Here is a 21,160-nt window from a genome sequence, read left to right as displayed (position 1 = left end):
GAAGCAAAATAGAGAAAAGAGATTGCTTCAACAATTACCAGTCAGTAATTTTTTGTCAACCATTGTCTCTTCCCCCATCATACACTTCCAGATAGAGAGCAGATGTAGTGAAACAGTACCTACCCAAGAGGTGTGTCTATCTCTTTTCGTAATCGGCACATGTACTGACCAAATTAACTTCTGCACAGAGAATGCTTTCTCTATAAGAAATTAGATATTTCAACATCTTATTGGACTAAGGGAGCTAAACACGAGAGTTTATAAAGTCCCATAAAAAGAGAAACTAAAGGTGTCCTTTCAGATGATAAAAGGATTGTAAGATAGAAGTCAGAACAGCGTAGTCACATTATGCTCTGAGAGGCCTGGAAGCCACATTTTTTGAGGAAATGGGAGGGGGGAAAACAGTCCCTTTTAAAATTAAAGAACTTAAGGACTGTACCAAGAAAAATTACTCTGTCCCCAACATGAGAAAATCATCATACTTGATTCCTAAACCGTTGACTTTGATTAGGTTCAGTTAAAGACTTTCTGAAAGGTTAAAAGAGTGGGATGGTAAGTTTATCTTTTAGATGGTAAAGGTGTTTAACACTTCTGAGCAACCACAAAATGGGGAAAGGGATGTAATCTGTAATAACAAGTAGTGATATTACACAGGCTGGATGAATGAGAAATGCCTGAATGTAAGATGGGAAAATGGCCTACAATGGTCTGCTTGACGAGCATTTGCCAACCTAGAGTCAGAGAGAAACATGTGGAATTGTACAGCCTACACGTACCAAGATGAGAAATCTTCACAGACTCCTAATCCAAGTGAACCTCAAGAGCTGCTTTCCATACGCTTGCATCTGTACAGGTATGTCTACACTGCAGCTGAGAGTGTGCTTCCCAGCATGAGTAGACAAACACACACTAGTTCTTTTTAAGCTAGCACACTAAAAATAGCAGTGTAGCCAGGGGTAGCCACCTGGATACAAACCTAGTCCAAGCCATCTCTTGGCTACATTGCTATTTTTAAAGCATGCTAATGAAAGCAGAGCTAGCACATATGTCTACCTGAGCTGGAAAGCATGCTCCCAGCTTTCGTGTAGATGTACCCTAGGTTATGTCTGTTAGAAGATAATGGAGGAAAGGAAAACACACTCTCAGAAGTATAGGAAACTACTCAAAGGAGAGTACTGTGTCCAGTTTGGGCCCCCACACTACAAGAAGGATGTGGAAAAAGTGGAAAGAGTCCAGTGGAGGGCAACAAAAATGATTAGGGGACTGGAGCACATGACTTATGAGGAGAGGCTGGGGGAACTGGGATTGTTTTGTCGCAGAAGAGAAGAATGAGGGGGGATTTGATAGCTGCTTTCAACTACCTGAAAAGAGGTTCCAAAGAGTATGGATCTATACTGTTCTCAGTGGTAGCAGATGACAGAACAAGGAGTAATGGTCTCAAGTTACATTGGGGGAGGTTTAGGTTGGATGTTAGGAAAAACTTTTTCACTAGGAGGGTGGTGAAGCACTGGAATGGGTTACCTAGGGAGGTGGTAGAATCTCCTCCCTTAGAGGTTTTCAAGGTCAGGCTTGACAGAGCCCTGGCTGGGATGATTTAGTTGGGGATTGGTCCTGCTTTGAGCAGGGGGGTTGGACTAGATGACCTCCAGAGGTCCCTTCCAACCCTGATATTCTATGAGTCTATGACTTCCTATGTAAAAGGAAAAGATGACCAAACATGAATGATACCCTTTGGAAGAAGTAACAGGAATCTAAGACTCCTTGCTGTTTCCTTTCTGTCAAAGTGTTCCCTCACAAGAATGGGGAAAGACTCAAGAAACTCAGAGACCCACAGCAAAGTCTTGTTTTAGTTTAACTGAGAAGAGATAGTATCAGAAGGGTAGCCGTGTTAGTCTGGATCTGTAAAAGCAGCGAAGAGTCCTGTGACACATTATAGACTAACAGACGTATTGGAGCATAAGCTTTTGTGGGTGAATACTCACAGCAAAGAGTCCTGTGGCACCTTATAGACTAACAGACGTATTGGAGCATAAGCTTTCGTGGGTGAATACTTCGTGGGTGGAGAGGAGGTAGTAGGAAATCCTGCATAAGGGAATCCTCAATCATTCATTCAACACATTGTGAATCCAACTATCAACCTGGAGGTTTTCCTAATGGTGAAAGAGCCAAAGAGCCAAAGTTCTTGAAGCTTATCTGAAGCAGATATAAAAAGAAGAATGTTGTGTTTCTAATGGATGCAGCTAGACATGGGTAGTTCTCCTAAGGCAATCTTTGAATTATTATATTAGATTGTTAGGGGTCCTCAAATTTTTTTTGCTGGGACCCTCTTTGAAAATATTTCAGACCGTGAAGACCCACCTCCATACCATACCTTACTTCTGTGCTGCTGCTGGCGGCAGCACTGCCTTCAGAGCTAGGCGCCTGGCCAGCAGCCACTGCACTCATGACCCCCCTATAATAGTCTTCCGACTCCCTTTTGGGTTGGGGCCCTCAGTTTGAGAAACAGTATGTTAGAAGAACCTTACTTGGCTGCCTCATTTTTAGGAGGCTAGACAAACAAGGTGATAAGCAAGAAGCCATCAGTAGTTAGATTAGAGAATAACAATAAAGTTGTCTCAGTCATATTCATTCTGTCTGCCTAAATATTAACAACAGGGAGGCTTGCTGCCTAAATGTAAGCTGTGAAAGCAGTGTGGTGTGATGCTAGGGCAGGGGCGGGCAAACTTTTTGGCCTGAGGGCCACACTGGGTTTCTGAAATTGTATGGAGGGCTGGTTAAGGGAGGTTGTGCCTCCCCAAACATCCAGGCGTGGCCCGGCCCCCGCCCCCTATCAGACCCCCGCTGCTTCTCACCTCCTAACAGCCCCCCTGGGACTCCTGCCTGTTCCCTGTCCCCTGACAGTCCCCCCAACCCCTGACTGTCCCCTGACAGCCCCGGACCCCCAACCCCTGACTGTCCCCCAGCGCCCCATCCAACCCCTCCTCTCATTCCCGACTGCCCCCTCAGGACCCCTGCCCCATCCAACCACCCCTTCTCCCTGACTGCCCCCATTCGACGCCCCCTGTTCCCTGCCCTCTGACCGCCTATCCACACCCTTGCCCCCTGACCACCACCCCAAACTCCACTGCCCTCTATCCAACCGCCCTGCTCCCTGCCCTCTTACCGCGCCGCCCAGAGCACCAGGACAGGCAGCCGTGCCGCCTGGCTGGAGCCAGCCACACCACCACACAGCACAGAGCCAGGGGCGCAGTGAGCTGAGGCTGCAGGGGAAGGGGGACAGCAGGGGCGGGACCGGGGGCTAGCCTCCCAGACCGGGGGCTCAGTGGACGGGCAGGATGGTCCCGCAGGCTATATGTGGCCTGCCGGCTGTAGTTTGCCACCTCTGTGCTAGGGCATTAAATACGTTAGTGCACAAAGAGAAAATCAGATCTTTCAAGTAATCTATAGTCGCTATAAATCAAGAGTCGCGGGGGGGGGGGGGGGGGTTTGGAAGAGTTGCCCTGCGCCCTAGAATGACTGATTTTCAGACCCTGCAGCAAAAGTTTTCTCCAGCCAAGACACAACTGCATGACTGAGTGTAGGTAGAAGAGGTAGCTGAAAGCCCTGTCCGTTGCATTACTCCAACGAAGGAACGTTGCTGGAGAAGGGCCCTAAATTTCTTTTACTTACCCGGCACTAGAAACTGTTGTGGGAGAGGGCCAAAGATACAGTCTGCTTTAAGAAAGGGTCAGAACTTTTAAAGTGCCTACAAGTCTGTGAGGAAGGAGACAGAAAGCTGGAAGCAAGACCACCTAGAATTAAGATTGCTACCCTGCTCCAAAAGAAGTACTTATGCTAGCAAGAATAATGCAGCTGGAGCCTTAGACTCCTCTTTTTTCCTTTCCCTTCTGCAACCTCCCCATACTGGATAGTCCAAAACAAGAAATTACCTGATGAATGGATTCCATGCCTCACAAAGCCACAGAGTGTGGAGAAAGCATCATTATACTTATCTTGATTGACAGTTCTTTACACCTCCTTGCCTCATGGTTAGGAGACACTGCTCTCTATGCAGAATTGTACGGTGGGATTCAGGAAGAAGAGACTAACAACAAACAAACTATAGACTTTATTTTATAATCACTATTATTTAAGTAAAGAGGCACTGAGACAAGCTCCTATGAACCTAATCCTAGTTGGACTCTAGAAACACCAGAATGAGATTACCATGTGTGGAGGTGGGGGAAGACATAGTGTTGCCTTTCTTTACATTACAGGAAAAAAGCAGTTATAACCACAACCTAAAACTCTATCTGTAGATCCAGGAGCAAACCCTATCAGATTATTACCCAAGGATGACAGGAAGGAAAAGGAGAAAATAAATAAATGATCTTCATAGTGAAGTGACCGAGTAAACACTTATGCTAGAAAGAAAACCAGTAGTAATTAATAAGAAAAAATAAACCTAGAACTTTGAGGAAAAAATTAACACTTTAGGTTTAAAGTATTATCTTCACTTTATTTTATTTTTCCACACAACAGACTATTAATTTAGTCATGAAGCCCCTTAACATTTCATGCTTTTCAGTTTGCTAGTATAACTTTACATCTTATAATAGAAAAACAAGCAATTGTTATTTCTACAAAGGCTTTTTTGGTGTGTTTTTTGTCAGGAATATAACATTTTCATTAAGTGATCACTGCTACCTTTAGGGAAACAAGGGGGTACATTTTCAAAACCTTGTGTAGGAGATGACCACTAAAAGAATTCTTAAATAATGTAAAGTAAAAAAAAAAAAATTTAATTAAAAACAGTCAGATTGCAGGGCTTTTATACATATATTACAAGAACTAAGCAAAACTATAAAGATTTATTATTTTTGCATGACAAGTACAATGATAGTTGTTAATGGGGTCTTTAAAAAAACCAATACTCAGTAGCCTTTTTATTTACCTTGTGTAACCTATCAGAGCTAGATTTGTAACATTTGGTATACTAATGCCAATGGTCTGGTTTTCTATATTTCTAGCAATCAGTATGTTTGCTGTCAGAGAGGTTTTTTTAAAAGAAACATACCAGGATCCAAAGAAAATGAGATAATGGAAGAACGCTACAGCAGGACTATCACTCTGCAGCAACAGATTTCCACATGTAATGTATAGCTCTAGGAACCTTCAGATCATCTTGCATTAACTTCTTCAGATGAGGCGGAAATTAAAAGGGGATCCCAGAAATATCAGGCAGATGGGATCTACATCCCAGCAAAGAGAGAAGATTCTTTCACTAAAGCAGTCCAGTCCTATATCTATATTGACAATGAAAAATCTTTTTCTTATTGATAACACCAAGAATCACTACACTTCTACAGTAAGCAGTTTGATAGTTATGCTAATGGGGAAAGCAGTATCTCAGCATCATTTGGGTGTGGTCATAGAGGATGTCAGCCAAAAGAAACAGAACAACACAGTGGTTAAACTGGATTTTCATATGCCTTCAGTTCAGTGTTTCTTACTTTGCTGCTGACATACATAATATTTTTGCATCCTCCTCCTGCAGAGAAGTACTTTCTCTATTTTGATGTATGTTGAGAAATTTTAGGTGTGATTCAGTTTCTAAGCACCAAAAAAGTGTTTTGGAGAAAACAGTCACAAGGAATCTGAAAAATAGATTGAATATGCTTTGTGGTTTTATTGCAGCATAGACTATAGAGTTAAATCATTAAAGCTCCTCCTATCAGCACCGACACTTGCTTCAAAGGATGCTTTTAAATACAATGTGGGGAACCAAGCAGTATTACAGAACCAGAGCTGAAGTATGGGACAAAGAAGATGCCTGTGTGTAGGTAACAGCACATCTTCAATATAGATTATCAAGGACCAGTATTATGTGGAAAGACTAGGGTCAAACATAGAGAATCCCTCTAAAGGATGGAGCATAGCCACTCTTGTTGACAATAGAAAATGACTGAATGAAAGGAATCCCTGCAGTCAATTTGGAGACAGCTATAAACTGGATCATACTGATCAAGCCCCAGAAAGTCTCAAATCTTATGGTGAACCACAAGACTTTAGAACTTCACTTTGAATTGCTGTATATGTTGCCTAAGTCACTCTTACATTGGTTAATGTATGAATACTGAGAGAGAGAAACCACAAAATAACTTAAAATATATCTACTAGCATTAGAACAAGATTCCAATAAGTGTTGAGAAGTTGAAGAGGAATGTATTTAAAATGAGAATTAGATCTAGCATCAGGACACAAAAGTAAAGCGCAAAGTGCAAATAGCTTTCTCGTGCAAGAAACTCAGAGCTGCAAGGATATCCAAGCAGCAAAATAGCGAAATCTCAGGGTTTCTCCATAAGCACTTTGAGACCAACTATCAGCCTGTGGTGAAACTCAAAGAGAGAAGATGGGAGAAAGCAATGAGGTGCCTTACAAGCGGAAGATTTTGAAATATCAAGAGTTGCGAAACAACTGTGTCCCAAAAGGTGGTAAGTAGCAGTTCGACCAGTGGAAATAAGATATTGAGACTTCATAGGAAAATTAATGCAGAAACTAGAAAACGTTTCAGATTCCTGTAGAGTTGCCAAACAAAACAAAAACAAAAAATCCACAAGGGAGGTCCACAGAATGAGAGGTAACAACTCAAGATGAAAGACAGTTGGCAGTGAACACTGGGTGACTGCATATTTCCAAAGCCTTTTAAAAAATAGATGCTATAAGGCCAATATGTTCTAAGCGAATCTCTGTAATCACACAATTTTGGCATGATATTTGGCAAAGAAGAAAAAAGTGAAACAAAAAAGAAAAATCATGATACAAACAAATCTGTATTTTTTTACCTATACATATACACATAATAAAAATGTTTGTAATATATTTGTATATCTGAAAGGCTCTTTTCCTAATCTTTACATGTTAAAAAAAAAAACAATAGCCATGTCTGTGAATCAGAAATCTTATTTTGACAATCACTTGGTATTCCATATATAGAGTAAACACAAACTTGAGAGAGAATAAAATATGCATAAAATGCCCATTTTGCATATACAAATCACTGTTTCTCTAACAAGTAAATAATGGTATTCATTTTCAAAACAATACAATTTAATTTTATTATACATGAAAAATAATACCACAGGATTCTTTTCTATTATCTAAGGGTGTTTATTTAAATAACTAAGGCAGATCTATTCAGTTTTAAAGTATTTTTCCACACAGTGCTTTTACATTTACACCCTCTGCAGGACTCATCTGTTTAAAGCTACATATTTTATACAAATAATGTAGTTTATATCTTTGTATACAATTTGTTATCACATACCCATGCCTCTGCGTGAATGGGCTTGATGTTGCTTAGTAGCACCTCTTCATAGTTTCCATAATCACAGAATTTAACAACTGCAGTTGTTCCAGAAGAATGAAGAGCTTCAATTTCTGCTCTATAAAACTTAAAGAGAAATTTCAAAAGGTCATAAAACATTGGATTAAATATTACAAGAAAATCAGTAACATTTTAAAATATTATATTTTAAACAATTTATTATAAAATTTATTAAATTTTCAAAAAATGTTTGTATCAAATATGCATATTCTAGAAACTCATGTCAGTTTCAAACCAAATGCAAATTTACATGTCCCTCATTACCTGGACATTTTTACACAATGGAAAAAAGATAGACAGTGGACAGAGCTAAAAATTAACAATTCATTTGGACTTTTTATTCAGAACACATTCAGATTATTACAAAAAATGTGTGAGCATTCCTAGACCAACAGAATGCCTAAGTGATTTAGGGTTTAAAATGCAGGGAAGTCCTGGTGGCATTATCAGAGACAGAAAAGTGGTATCAAGATGACAACTATTTTATCTTTCTAGAAGGATTTATAGAAGGAGAGTAGGGATTCACTTTTCTAATTCTAACAAAACAAGAAGTTTGAACAAGTACACTTCTAATTAATTTCTGCAAGGATCTTAAAGGGGATTTAGAGCAGCCGTGAGCCAAACTAACCTCAGCCTTTTCCCAAACAGAACTAAGCTGAAATATGTTCAAATCAGCTCACATAAATTAATCCTCCCTATCAAGCATCTATGTTCAGATAATCTCCAGACTGAAACAAATCTTTGGAGGCTATCCTATCACTCTTTATAGAGTTCAATAGGAAGAAATCATTATTTCCTATAGTAATTACAACCACCACTGCACTTGACTACCTGGCTACAGGATCTTTCCAAACAAGCACAGGCACACACCAGTCCACGACTATCTGCTGCATCAATACATTTCTTGTCGCTAATTTTCACCAAGATACACTACATCAGTAACAAGCAATGAATTCGCAAAAAGAAAAGGAGTACTTGTGGCACCTTAGAGACTAACCAATTTATTTGAGCATGAGCTTTCGTGCTGTACAGACTAACACGGCTGTTCCTCTGAAGCAATGAATTACGTTCTTGCTTAGCACATTTTGTGAGTTCCTGACTATCCACAACCCAGCAATTCAAGCATCACACAATGATTAAATTATTTTTCTCAAAAAATTCCATCCATAATTCGTGTACACGATGCAAATGAACCAGTTCCAAATATGCACACATATTTGAAACATGCAACCCCCTATATTAACCTGTCCTCATGACGGCAAACATTTGTGTGTGAACATCTGACCATTTGTTTGAGTCATATAAGCCAAAGAGGCAGATTAAAAATAAAAAACCTTAATTGCTTCTTTATTTAAAAGAAAAAAATTCATGATTGTAAAAGTTTCCAAAACTGCCCTGGCCAGTTCCCACTCTGAACATTTATACAGCGGAATGACTGCTTAAAATATTAAAATAATACAAATCACACCTGATAAAAAAACAGACATATGACATCATTAGAAATATTAGCTGTTAGACCAACAATGAAAAAATCCACATAAAAACCCACAAAAAATTAATGTAATTTTTCTTTTCAGATTATCAAAAAACTCAGGGTTGGGGGGCAGAGATTAAGAAACCAAAAAAGATGGATGGCAATAGCAATTGAGATTAACAATTGGGAAAAAATAATGTAAACTGGCCATAACAATGAGAAAAAAAAAGAAAATTTCTTCTCAATCAGAAGTAGCAGGAATTGGAAACATTAAAAAGTTCAAATGAAACAAGGGAATATTTATACTTTTAAAGTCAAGACAACAAAATTGTTGGTTTTTTAATATAGACACAAATAATTAACCCATTCTAGAAATATTTCAGCTAATAAACAATGTCCTGATGACGTATAAAAATCAAACAGCAGGGAGGTGCCCATTTCCCCTGATCAATGTGATCTTCACCTATATTAAGAAGGGCTGTAGGCTGCTGCTGCTGCTAGCACCAAAAATGTCATCTGTTCACCATAAAGATCACTCTGGACAGCAAGGAATTCCGTTTCCCTTCCCCAAGACTTAGTACGCCATGTACCTCACGTATGCGGCCCTAGGTAACAAGTTACTAGCTCAAATAAGAAATTACACACACGCTCTCTCTCTCTCTCTCCCCTCCCCCTTTGTGGCAGCACATTGAAGCCACCATCCCTTTTGTTTTTAAAGATACAATTTACAGTATTTCCTACTTGACTGGGGCATACCTTGTTGTCTTCCCAATAAAGAGCAAAACATTCATCCCTGGGCCTCCAGCTTTTACCATACTCCACAGGAATAGACGGTTCCAATATTTTTTCTGGTTTGATGGGCCCAGATCTCCTTTTCGGACCAGCGTTATAATATAACATTTTGTCTTCAAAAGGTGGAGCAACATTGGGTCCTGGTGATTTAATAGGTCCTACTCGTCTTCCTTTCTGTGGATATTCAGTGTCTCCATTAGGTAAAGCATTAAAACTATCAGTTCTAATAGGATTCTTGTAGTCACTATTCATACCAAAATGTTGCTCATTTTTTAAACTGAAAGTTTCATTACTTATTGTTCGTGTTTTCCTGTCATAAAAATTGTCAGGATTATGTATTTGGTTTTCCTTTTTTCCTCGTTTCTGATCATCATCATCACCAATGGTATCTTGAACACTGGAATTCTCTCTCAATTCCATGAATGCAGCCCCTTTTCCTAGTCTGTTTTGCATAGTATTATCCCTCTTTCTAAAAGAAACATCACTCTGGTGAATGGCTGAGGGATGACCAATATCCTTTAGCCTATCATTCCTTGGATAAAGTCTATCACACTTATTTTTATCCTCAGTCCACTGCTCTAGTCCTAAAGAGCTGTGTTTTTCAGGACCTCTGTTTCTTGGTAAGCCACTACTTTCCAAAACCTGTCTTGAATTCTGAATGTCCCTTTGAAAACGAGGGGGTTTCTCATTTCTTGGCTGTCTAGTATCATTTCGAGGAAGATGTCTTGGATGGGTGTAGTCTTTTATGCCATTCTGCTCTATATTGAGCACTCTGTGTTGCACTTGATGTGGTGGATGAGACTGTGATTTTGGTTCTACAAAGAAAAAGGACACAGTGTTTCAATTACTGGCACCATTAATTTGTGGCATGAACAATTTACTTCACATACAAAGAATCAGTTTTAAGAAATAACACGTCAGACACTGGAAGATACAGAGGTTCTATGATTAGTTTAGAAAAACAAGTGGCGTTCACGCACGTGGTGTGGCAATGGAATAGTACACCATGTTTAACAGGGACAGAACTAGGTTTGAACTTGAGATTATCATTCCCAAATCCAGTGGGAAATATGTACCATACTCTGTGGTACTTCCATCAAAACACGTACTCACCTGAAAGTGTGGGTGAGAGATCTGCAGGAAGCCACTCATTTTTCCCCAAAGGCAACTTGCTTGAACAGCTGCCATTTTAAGGAGGGGAGAGAAAACAAAGATTCCAATGTGGAGAAAAGGAAGGGGAGAACACAAAGGAAAAAAAAAGGAGTACTTGTGGCACCTTAGAGACTAACCAATTTATTTGAGCATGAGCTTTCGTGAGCTACAGCTCACTTCATCGGATGAAAGGAAAAAAAGAAGATTTCTAATTTAAATTACGGCTTCCAAATTCAGAGCAAGATGTAGATGAACTCAGACATACTCAAGATACAACAAGGTGTGTTTAAGAACATAAGAATGGCATTAATGGGTCAGACCAAAGGTCCATCTAGCCCCGTAGCCTGTCTTCCGACAGTGGCCAATGCCAGGTGCCCCAGAGGGAATGAACAGAACAGGTAATCATCAAGTGATCCATTCCCTGTCACTCATTCCCAGCTTCTGGTAAACAGAGACTAGGGACAACATCTTCTCTTAATCTCTTCTCTCTGACAGCAAACGGGGACAGGTACAGTATCTGAAAAATGGATAGTAGCTAAACCTTTAAATGGAATGTAACAGGGAGACCTTCTTATGAAAAAGTCAGTGAGCTAACCAGAAAATTTACAAGCCTCAGAGACTACAAAGTAATACTAAAGCTTTTATCTGCTTATGCCATCTTTTCAATCTTTAATCTTGTCTGTTCCCAAACCCCCATTCACAAACATGGCAGGAAGAATCCAACAAGACAGCAATACCATTCCTGGATCGCTTTTGCTGGAAAACACTTGAAAATAAGGTGCATTTCGTTCTTTCAGTATGTTTTTAATAGAGATCTTTCACGTTGGTTTTACATTTGCAAAAATATTCTTAAATGTTATTCCAAAGTTACATAGAACAGAAAAAATTGGGAAATAGCAACGAAATTACGTGAGAAAACAGAAAAAATATTTATAAACAGACATGTACAAATCTAGGAAAGAGCCATACTGTTAAGAACAAAAAAAAACCAACAAAAAACCCGACATTACCAGAGAAGTGCCAAAATAGACCTTGAGTCAGCAAGGAAAGTAAGCATATCAATGGCCCCACTGACTTCAGTGGGATTACTCATGTGTTTAAAGTTAATACATGCTTATTACCTTGCTGAATCAAATCCATACCAAGTACTAGCAACTAATAGTTGAGAATTATAATTGTATAATTGTAAGTCAAATTACACAGGACATTACAAAAACACATTGTGTAAGTAAACGTATTATCCTTCAGGGTAACCTGGTTTTTTTCTGGCCAATTATTTAGTGAAATTAATCACAATTCATTGCACATGCCCCTACGGAAAATGATCAAAAGGAACAAACTGAATATAAAAATTTGGAACCACTGCTTATGTTACTTTATAGTCACATGTACGTCACTTAGTCCAATAAAACTATTTACCAAAAAAAAAAAGGACTTTCACTGGGAATTGGGTCCTTGAAACTCTGTCAATTTTTGTATTTAGTCTTATGAAAAGGGTACAAAGCATTTTTATTAGCAGCACCTTTTAGCAAATTTTAAGACCATTCTTCCTTCTCAAGTAGTCTTTTCAAGTTCAATAGAGCTATTCACACTATTTAGTTTGAGATACAGCAGTACAGAATAATTGTAAAAAGTAAAGCCAAATTCTGTCCTCAATATACTCATTTGCAACCCTCCCAAAGTTAATGGGAGTTGCAGCTGTGTAGCTCAAGTCAGAATTCGGTCTCAAGTTAACACACTGCACCATGTAGCCATAGGTGTCAGTGGAACCTGATGCCTATGCCGAGCTCTGAGACCCTCCCACCTTGCAAGGTCCTGGAGCCGAGGCTGCCCCCAAGCCTGGATGTCTACAGTGGAGTTTAACAGCCCTGCAGTCTAACCCCTGTGAGCCTGAGTCAGCAGACACACGCCAGCCGTGAGTGTCTAACTGCAGTGTAGACATACCCAAGGGGTCCAGAATACCTGCAATTCCTTTAGGGGCTATCAAGGGATTAATGTAGGGTACATTGATTTAAATCAAGGCTATTTAAATCAGTGATTTAATTAATTATTTAAATCACCAAGTGGAAAGTCTCAATTTAAATAATTAATCGTAATCAACTTTTCCATTTGTACTTTAGTTATTCTCTAAAGAAAGGTGCATTCTCACTGGCTGATATAATCATTAAACATGTTGAGTTGTAACTAAATAGAGCATTTACACTAGATTTAGTGCATCTTTTTGCTATCTAAGAGGGTACACTAGAAAGATGTACATTTATTTAAGCAATCATATAGTTTAATATTTTCAGATTCTTATTAACTGTTTATTTTTAGTATGAACTTCTGTTGGTGAAAGAGACAAGCTTTTGAACTACACAGAGTTCTTCTTCAGCTCCGTGTAGCTCGAAAGCTTGTCTCTTTTGCCAAAAGATGTTGGTCCAATAAAATATATCATCTCACCCACCTTGTCTCTCTTATTTCCTTGGACTAATACAGCTACAGTAACACTGCAAACATTTTTAGTATGTTAGAAAATGCTGAATGATATATTGCTTATTTACTAGATAATTAAGTTTTTGCACATGATTTGTATTAAGCTTCATTAGAATGGTAACTGGAATTTAATTAAACACACAAAGCAGCGTATAAGATTTATTTGTATTAAACAAAAAACCTTAAAAGGTTTTGGATACAAAAACTTCTCTTATCAAAACATGTTTCACAATTACAACTAAATGATTTATTAAATGAGGGATTAACTATAGTCAGCTAATTAAACTGATTATTTCAGGTCAGCCTGGGAAAATTTTCAAATATGCTGAACTGAAAGTGACTGGAGCTTAAATTTCTAGTCACACTTCAGTCTCTTGAAAATAAGACGGCCTCCTAAATTACTTAGGCTGACCTACTGTGCCATATTTATAAAACTTGACCTCAAAAGTCAGATGTTTCCCCCTGATTATTTATATAGAAAAGCAGCCTTTAACTCAAAGTTTTTGATAGAGGCTTACGGAGTCAGCATATTTTTTTTATTTACGTATTTTAAGAGATAATAAGTAGTTTAGGCCTTAACATATTGTGACGTGGTCTAATTAAAAAATAACCATGCAAATCAATGTTGCTACCACTGTTATGTAATTGCAAAGAATCTTATACAAAGCGTGACACATGGCCAGAAAGGGTTAAGCATCCTGCAGGCTAAATGACCCAAAGCCGACCATGAAAGACATATTAGAACGTATGTGAATGGTAATTAGGGCCTGATCCAACCACCAGGAGAGGAAAGTAATCAGGAACAGTCAGCATGGATTCACCAAGGGCAAGTCATGCCTGACTAATCTAATTGCCTTCTATGACGAGATAAGTGGCTCTGTGGATGAGGGGAAAGCAGTAGACGTGTTGTTCCTTGACTTTAGCAAAGCTTTTGACACGGTCTCCCACAGTATTCTCGCCAGTAAGTGAAAGAAGTATGGGCTGGATGAATGGAATATAAGGTGGATAGAAAGCTGGCTAGATTGTCGGGCTCAACAGGTAGTGGTCAATGGCTCCATGTCTAGCTGGCAGCCGGTATCAAGTGGAGTGCCCCAAATGTCGGTCCTGGGGCCGGTTTCGTTCAATATCTTCATTAATGATCTGGAGGATGGTGTGGACTGCACCCTCAGCAAGTTTGCAGATGACACTAAACTGGGAGGAGAGGTAGATACGCTGGAGGGTAGGGACAGCATACAGTGGTAACTAGACAAATTAGAGGATTGGGCCAAAAGAAATCTGATGAGGTTCAACAAGGACAAGTGCAGAGTCCTACACTTAGGACGGAAGAATCCCATGCACTGCTACAGACTAGGGACCGAATGGCTAGGCAGCAGTTCTCCAGAAAAAGAACTAGGGGTTATAGTGGACGAGAAGCTGGATATGAGTCAACAGTGTGCCCTTGCTCCCAAGAAGGCCAATGGCATTTTGGGATGTATAAGTAGAGGAATTGCCAGCAGATCAAGGGACGTGATTGTTCCTTTCTATTCGACATTGGTGAGGCCTCATCTGGAGTACTGTGTCCAGTTTTGGGCCCCACACTACAAGGAGGATATGGAAAAATTGGAAAATGTCCAGCGGAGGGCAACAAAAATGATTAGGGGACTGGAACACATGACTTATGAGGAGAGGCTGAGGGAACTGGGATTGTTTAGTCTGCAGAAGAGAAGAATGAGGGGGGATTTAATAGCTGCTTTCAACTAACTGAAAGGGGTCCAAAGAAGATGGATCTAGACTGTTCTCAGTGGCAGTAGATGACAGAACGAGGAGTAATGGTCTCAAGTTGCAGTGGGGGAGGTTTAGGTTGGATATTAGGAAAAACTTTTTCACTAGGAGGCTGGTGAAACACTGGAATGCGTTACCTAGGGAGGTGGTGGTATCTCCTTCCTTAGAAGTTTTTAAAGTCAGGCTTGACAAAGCCGTGGCTGGGATGATTTAGTTGGGGATTGGTCCTGCTTTGAGCAGGGGGGTTGGACTAGATGACCTCCTGAGGTCCCTTCCAACCCTGAGATTCTATGATCTCAGATCTGCTTGATGCTTCAATGCAGGGGAAGCTTATGCCACAAGATTGAGATCCCAGCTCTGACTGGACCACCCTGAATATAATTTGGACTATAACCTATGGACCAATTCTGAAAGAACTCTTTGCAACCACAAAGCTCACCATCTCTGACTGTACTCAAGACTACCTCAAGACTGTACTCATGTCTGTATGTATACTGATCTTTTAATCAACACTCTCTTTTCTTTTTTTAATACATTTTAGTTTAGTTAATGAGAACTGGCTGTAAGCATGTATTTGGGTAAAATCTGGAATATTCATTAACCTGGGAGGTAATGTGTCAGATCCTTTGGGATGAGTAGAACTTTCTTATATGATGAATAAGATTTTCAGTAATCCTCATCATATTTGACGTGGGTATCTGGGTGGAGGCCTGAGGCTGGGTTACTCTAAGGGAACTGTGCTGTTGGCTTCTGGGTAACCAGCGAGGTATTACAGAAGCTGTTTTGTGCTGGTTTGGTAAATCTACGTATTGGAATAGCCACCAGCTTGGGGACTGTCTGCCCCATTCTTTGCATTTCACCCTAATTGAGTGACCTCGGTTGGCTCCTCTGCGACTCTGGTCACACATATTTTATATCAAATTGAGATTTCATTTTAAAAAGTTTTATCTTTAAAAATAAAAACTCCTATTATAATTTAAACAATAAAATAAAAAATCCAATTAAAATGAAAAAATCTTTTTTTTTTTTTTTGGTTTTTAAAAACAATCATTGATTTTTCTCCACCCTGGTATAATGACAGTCATTTTTCATATTCCATAAATGAAAACATATTTACAATTTATTTTGATGTGAAAAGTAATATTACTTAGTGTATAAACTGTCACTCAAAGTATGTGATAGATTAAACTAAATCTGGATATAAGTAGTTTTTCAAGAGCTTTTGGAGTGCATATTGGTAACACACAATTTCCCATGGTCTGAGGACAGTTTCTAGTTAAACTGATGACAGTCAGCTATTAAACAGACCGGTTTGCCTTGAGGGACATCAGAGGCATATGTTTATGTCTGCAGAAAAACTTGGAAGAGATTTTTATATTCAACTCCTGTGTCTGTTTTAGGGATGGGCAGAAATTCTATAATGGTGAATTTTCAAACTAATTTTTATGATAGTCATTCTGAAAAAGAAGATGGTTAATTTATTGTATAGTCTGTTCATATCTTACATAACAGTATCTGATGTAATTACTATGAATTTAATGTTTTAACAGGTGAGTTTTTTTTAGTTTTCTTGCTGTGGGTTTAAATTTTTAAGTATCTGGAAACACTGTTTTGCCATTTTCTGAAATCTTTCTATGAATTATGTAATTATTTTGGTGGGGGTTGCAGTTTAAGGCCACAAGCAAGCAAGGCACTTAAGTATATACTTACAAATATAGAAGGTTTATTACTCAAAGTAAGAAATGTACAGTAAAGAATCAGTAGCATGCCATATGCTAGATTCAAATAATGCAATTCACTACGAAGCCACAATATAATTTCATATAATTAACAATCCCTGAACAGCAAGGTAACCAGCAACAAAACAGCTGGGATGTTGCAGGGCATGGTGTAAGTATCTCACACACTGATCCGCCCTGTAATTTCCTACACTACATTTGGATCTTGGTAGCCCCTTGCATCCATTTGAAGGGATTCATATTTTTAAGAGAGCCAAAAAATTTGAGCGCAAGCCAAAAAACCCCCAAACAAGTCCATTTAATAGATGACTGAGATGTATAATAATGCATCAGGTATAACAGATACGCGTGGACATAATCACACAAATGTAATCACAAAAACTATTTCAGGATAATATTATAAAACTCCAAAAATATTAAGCACACAGGTCTGGATGTCATGTAATAAAAAAAAATTACACTTTGGGCCTATATTTAAAAGGAGTGTAATCTATGTCTTTTTCCAGCCATCTGAGTATGTCCTGCATCTAAACATATTGTGTAATGAACTCCAAACTGTTTAAAGTTTAGAGAATGTTCATGGCTACAAAATGAAAGGGCTCAATCTTGAACCACCTCTAACACCCATGGAGAGGAGTAACGGGGCATCAGGCACCCCATTATTTCCTTCAGATGGCAACCCATACAACTAATCTGTGCAAGTTGGGAAGAGCAGCTGCTGTGGGGCTCACCGTGCTCTCTACCACACAACTGAGCGGGGAATGGGAAGGCGGGGAGAAAGAGAAGGCAGTCTTGACTCTGCCCTCTCAACATGGATGAGTTGGTGTGCAGGTATGATGTGTTACCATTACAGGGCTGATAAAGCTTACTTCCAGTAGGGGAATAGGAGAGAGCAGGGACTGTGACACTGCGGACCTTCATTTAATCCTGGGGAACACTATTATATATAATTCCACAAACTAGCTTCAAATGTTTTTTTCCCACTTATTGATTTCAATTTCAAGGAATAGTTACAGAACATTACTAATTCAGATAATGCTTCTGTTCACTTTTTTAAAATCAAGATTGATTTTAAAGTCAAGAGAAGGAATTTTTAATGATTCAGAATTCAAATTATTTGTAGACTATTGTCTGTCTGGAAGATAATGTTCATTTAAGAGACAGACAGTTCATTTCTGAGGTGTGCAATTACCCTCCATCACACAGAGGAGGAGAAAGATTCAGAATAGCATAACAGTGATGTAGAAAACAGAAGCTTTTAGCAGAATGGTTTTGGCAGAGGGCTTAGAACTTGACACAGCTAAATATGTCCAAAATTAAGTTCTTGGAGGAACTCATGTAACCACCTTTTTTCCACACGTCAAAAATTTTAGCAGCAAGGTAACAAAGTTGGCAGAACATTGGCCTAACATACTGGAAAACAATGTGTTTCTAACGTATGTGCTATTGAGTAGCAGCACAGGGGGTGGTGACAACGGATAAAAACTTTATTGTTTTTATCACAGTATCCAAGAAATAAGCATCATTTAAAAAGATTCCACTTTGCCTAGGGAATAATTAGCTCCTTTAACAGTACCTGAAGATTCCCATGCTACTAAAAGAGGAGGTTACTCACCTGGGCAGTAACTGATGTTCGTCGAGATGAGCGTCCCTGCGGGTGCTCCACTGACGGTGTAGGTGCGCCCCTGCGCTGCTGTTCGGAGATGTTTACAGCAGTTCCCGTATCAGTCACACATGCACGAGCCTGCCTCACATACTAGTCTTGTCTTAATAGTGCGCATGTGTGGTCGAACTCCTCAGTCCCTTCTCTACAACGGAGGCTGCCCTAGCTCCGAAGTAGAGGGGAGGAGGATGGGGAGTGGGGCACCCACAGGGACACTTATCTCGAAGAACGTCCATTACTGCACAGGTGAGTAACCTCCTCCTCTTCTTCGAGAGGTGTCCCTGTGAGTGCTCCCCTGAAGGTGACTGAAAAGCAGTATCTCTCAAGGAGGTAGGGACTTCGGCTCTGGAAGGAAAGCAGTAGAAAGAACAGCTCTGCCCATACGTGTATCGGTGATGGGTCCCTGTGAAAGAGCATAATGTTTTGCAAACGTATTTTCAGAAGCCCAAATGGCAGCTCTGAAAATGTCCTTAAGGGGGACATTACGCAGAAAGGCCATTGATGCTGCTATGGATCTGGTGGAGTGAGTCCTGATAAAAGTAGGGGGAGTCACATTCTGTAATTGATAGCAGAGACAAATGCAACTCGAGATCCAGTTAGAAAGTCTGTGGTTAGGCACAGATGAGCCCTTAGAGCGTTCTGCAGTGGGGACGAATAGCTTGTCAGAACGCCTAAAGGTTTTAGTCCTGTCCAAGTAGAAGGACAAAGCTCTGCACATGTCTAAAGCGTGCATTGTAGATTCAAAGGAATTTGCATGTGGTTATGGAAAAAGGTAGGGAGAGGGATAGGCTCACTGACGTGGAAAGATGAGTGCACCTTCGGTAGAATTCTGGGGAGTAAGCGTAGGGTGACTTTGTGCTTAAAAAATATGGTGTATGGTGGATCTGTCATGAGTGCTTCAATTTCTCCTGCACGTCTCGCAGAAGTAATTGTTACTAGAAATGCAGTTTTCATAGAGAGATGTAGGAGGGAACATGTGGCTAATGGTTCAAATGGTTTTTGGGTTAGACAAATTAAGACTAGGAGAAGGTTCCAAGGTGGATTAGGCAGTTTGATGTCTTGGTATAGGGTTTGGGGTCCCTTAAAGAATTGCTTAGTAATGGGGTGAGCAAAGATAGGCCTATCGTCGGTGGCATCATGGAACATTGTAATTGTGGCCAAGTGGACTTTGATGGAACTCAGGGAGAGTCCAGAGAGTTTAATCTCTAACAGATAGCCAAGGATTAGCAGGAGAGGCACGGAAAAAAGGAGCAGTTTCTGTGGCAGCCTACCAGTGTGTAAATCTTGTCCAGTTATGAAGGTACATGGTGCATGTAGAATTCGTTGTGCTATGAAGGAGTACATTTCGAACCTGCTCCGAGCAAGTTCGCTTGGCATGAGAGAACCATGAAGGAGCCGAACCTTGAGGTGTAACATGGTTAAATTGGCGTGGAATAGTAGACCGCGTTGTTGGGACAAGAGATTCGGGTGGAGGGGTAGTGGGATGGGTGCGGAAGCGCCATCTTGGCAAGGAAAGGGTACCATGCCTGTCTGGGTGATCATTATGACCTTGGCTTGGTCTGTTCATATTTTTATCAGTACTTTGTGTATGAGTGGTATTGGGGAAATGCATACATTAGGTTGGTGTTCCATGGAAACATGAACGCATCCCCCGAGGAGTGTTTGCCTAGTTCTGCTCTGGAACAAAATCTTGGGCATTTCTTGTTTGCTGCATTTCCAAAAGGTCTGTAGTTGGGTATTCCCATGTGTGAAATATGTCTAGTACTATATCCTCGTTTAGTTCCCATTCATGGTCTATGGGAAATCTTCTGCTGAGGTAGTCTGTGGTGGTACTGAGAGAGACAGGTAAGTATGCAGCTGATATTCAGACATTGTGTCTGAGACACCAGTTCCATCATTTCATCACTTCTGTAGAAAGGGAGTGGGATTCCCTCCCCCTTGCCTGTTTACATAGAACATGCAGACAATGTTGTCAGTCATTATCCCAACATGTTGGTTTTGTATGAAGGGGAGAAAATGGAGGCAGGCATTGCGTATCGTTCAGAGTTCTAGACAGGAAGGGACGTCTCGGCAGGAGATGAAAGCTCCTGGGCAGTGTATTGGGGCATGTGTGCTCCCTATCCCATAAGGGATGCATCCATAGTTATGATAACCAGCAGGACATCCTGTAGAAAGGGGACCCCGGAGCAAACGTTGTGAGGCAATGTCCACCAGTGGAGAGAGTCCATGACTCTGGGAAGTATGTATAAAAGGTTGTTCAGACCATAGACATTCAGTCTGTAGGCAGTGGTCATCCAACTTTGGAAACACCTCATGAATAGGCGAGCGTTCCTGACTACAAAAGTGCAAGAGGCCATGTGGCCTAGGAGTTGTAGGCAATCTCGTGCCATCACCTGTGGACTGTTGTACAGCTTGGCAACCAAAAGGCTGATGGTGTTGAAAAGGTGGAGTGGGAGAGATGCTATTCTTTTGTATGAGTCGAAATGTGTTCCTATGAACTCCAGTTGTGGGGTGGGAGTGAGTGTAGAATTTCTTTGTTCATTCACAGGCCAAGAGCATGGAAACATTGGACTGTCCGGTGTGTGGACTGAATGGCTTCTTGGAGGGTCCAGTCTTTGAAAAGGCAGTTGTCAAGGTAAGTAAAAATTATGATTCCCTGCCTTCTGAGATGAACTGTTACAACTGCGAGGAGTTTGGAAAAAGACACGAGGCGCAGTCGAGAGGCTGAAAGGTAGGAC

At 40.2% G+C, this 21,160-nt stretch overlaps 1 protein-coding gene across 2 annotated transcripts in view; it reads right to left on the bottom strand.

Moving 5' to 3' along the window:
* Positions 1-21,160, bottom strand: part of TDRD3 (tudor domain containing 3) — a 306,664-nt gene that overhangs the window by 47,350 nt on the left and 238,154 nt on the right. For both annotated transcript variants that reach the window (XM_048851805.2, XM_048851785.2), the window contains 2 exons: positions 9,597-10,447; positions 7,307-7,432 (listed from right to left, as the gene is read on the bottom strand). In XM_048851805.2, the coding sequence (XP_048707762.1) occupies positions 7,307-7,432; positions 9,597-10,447 (977 nt within the window). The remainder of the gene's footprint in view (positions 1-7,306; positions 7,433-9,596; positions 10,448-21,160) is intronic.

This window comes from Caretta caretta, chromosome 1, assembly GCF_965140235.1.
Source record: "Caretta caretta isolate rCarCar2 chromosome 1, rCarCar1.hap1, whole genome shotgun sequence".
NCBI lineage: Eukaryota > Metazoa > Chordata > Testudines > Cheloniidae > Caretta > Caretta caretta.
Note: the sequence above shows the minus strand (reverse complement) of the source record. Positions and strands in the feature narration are given on the sequence as shown.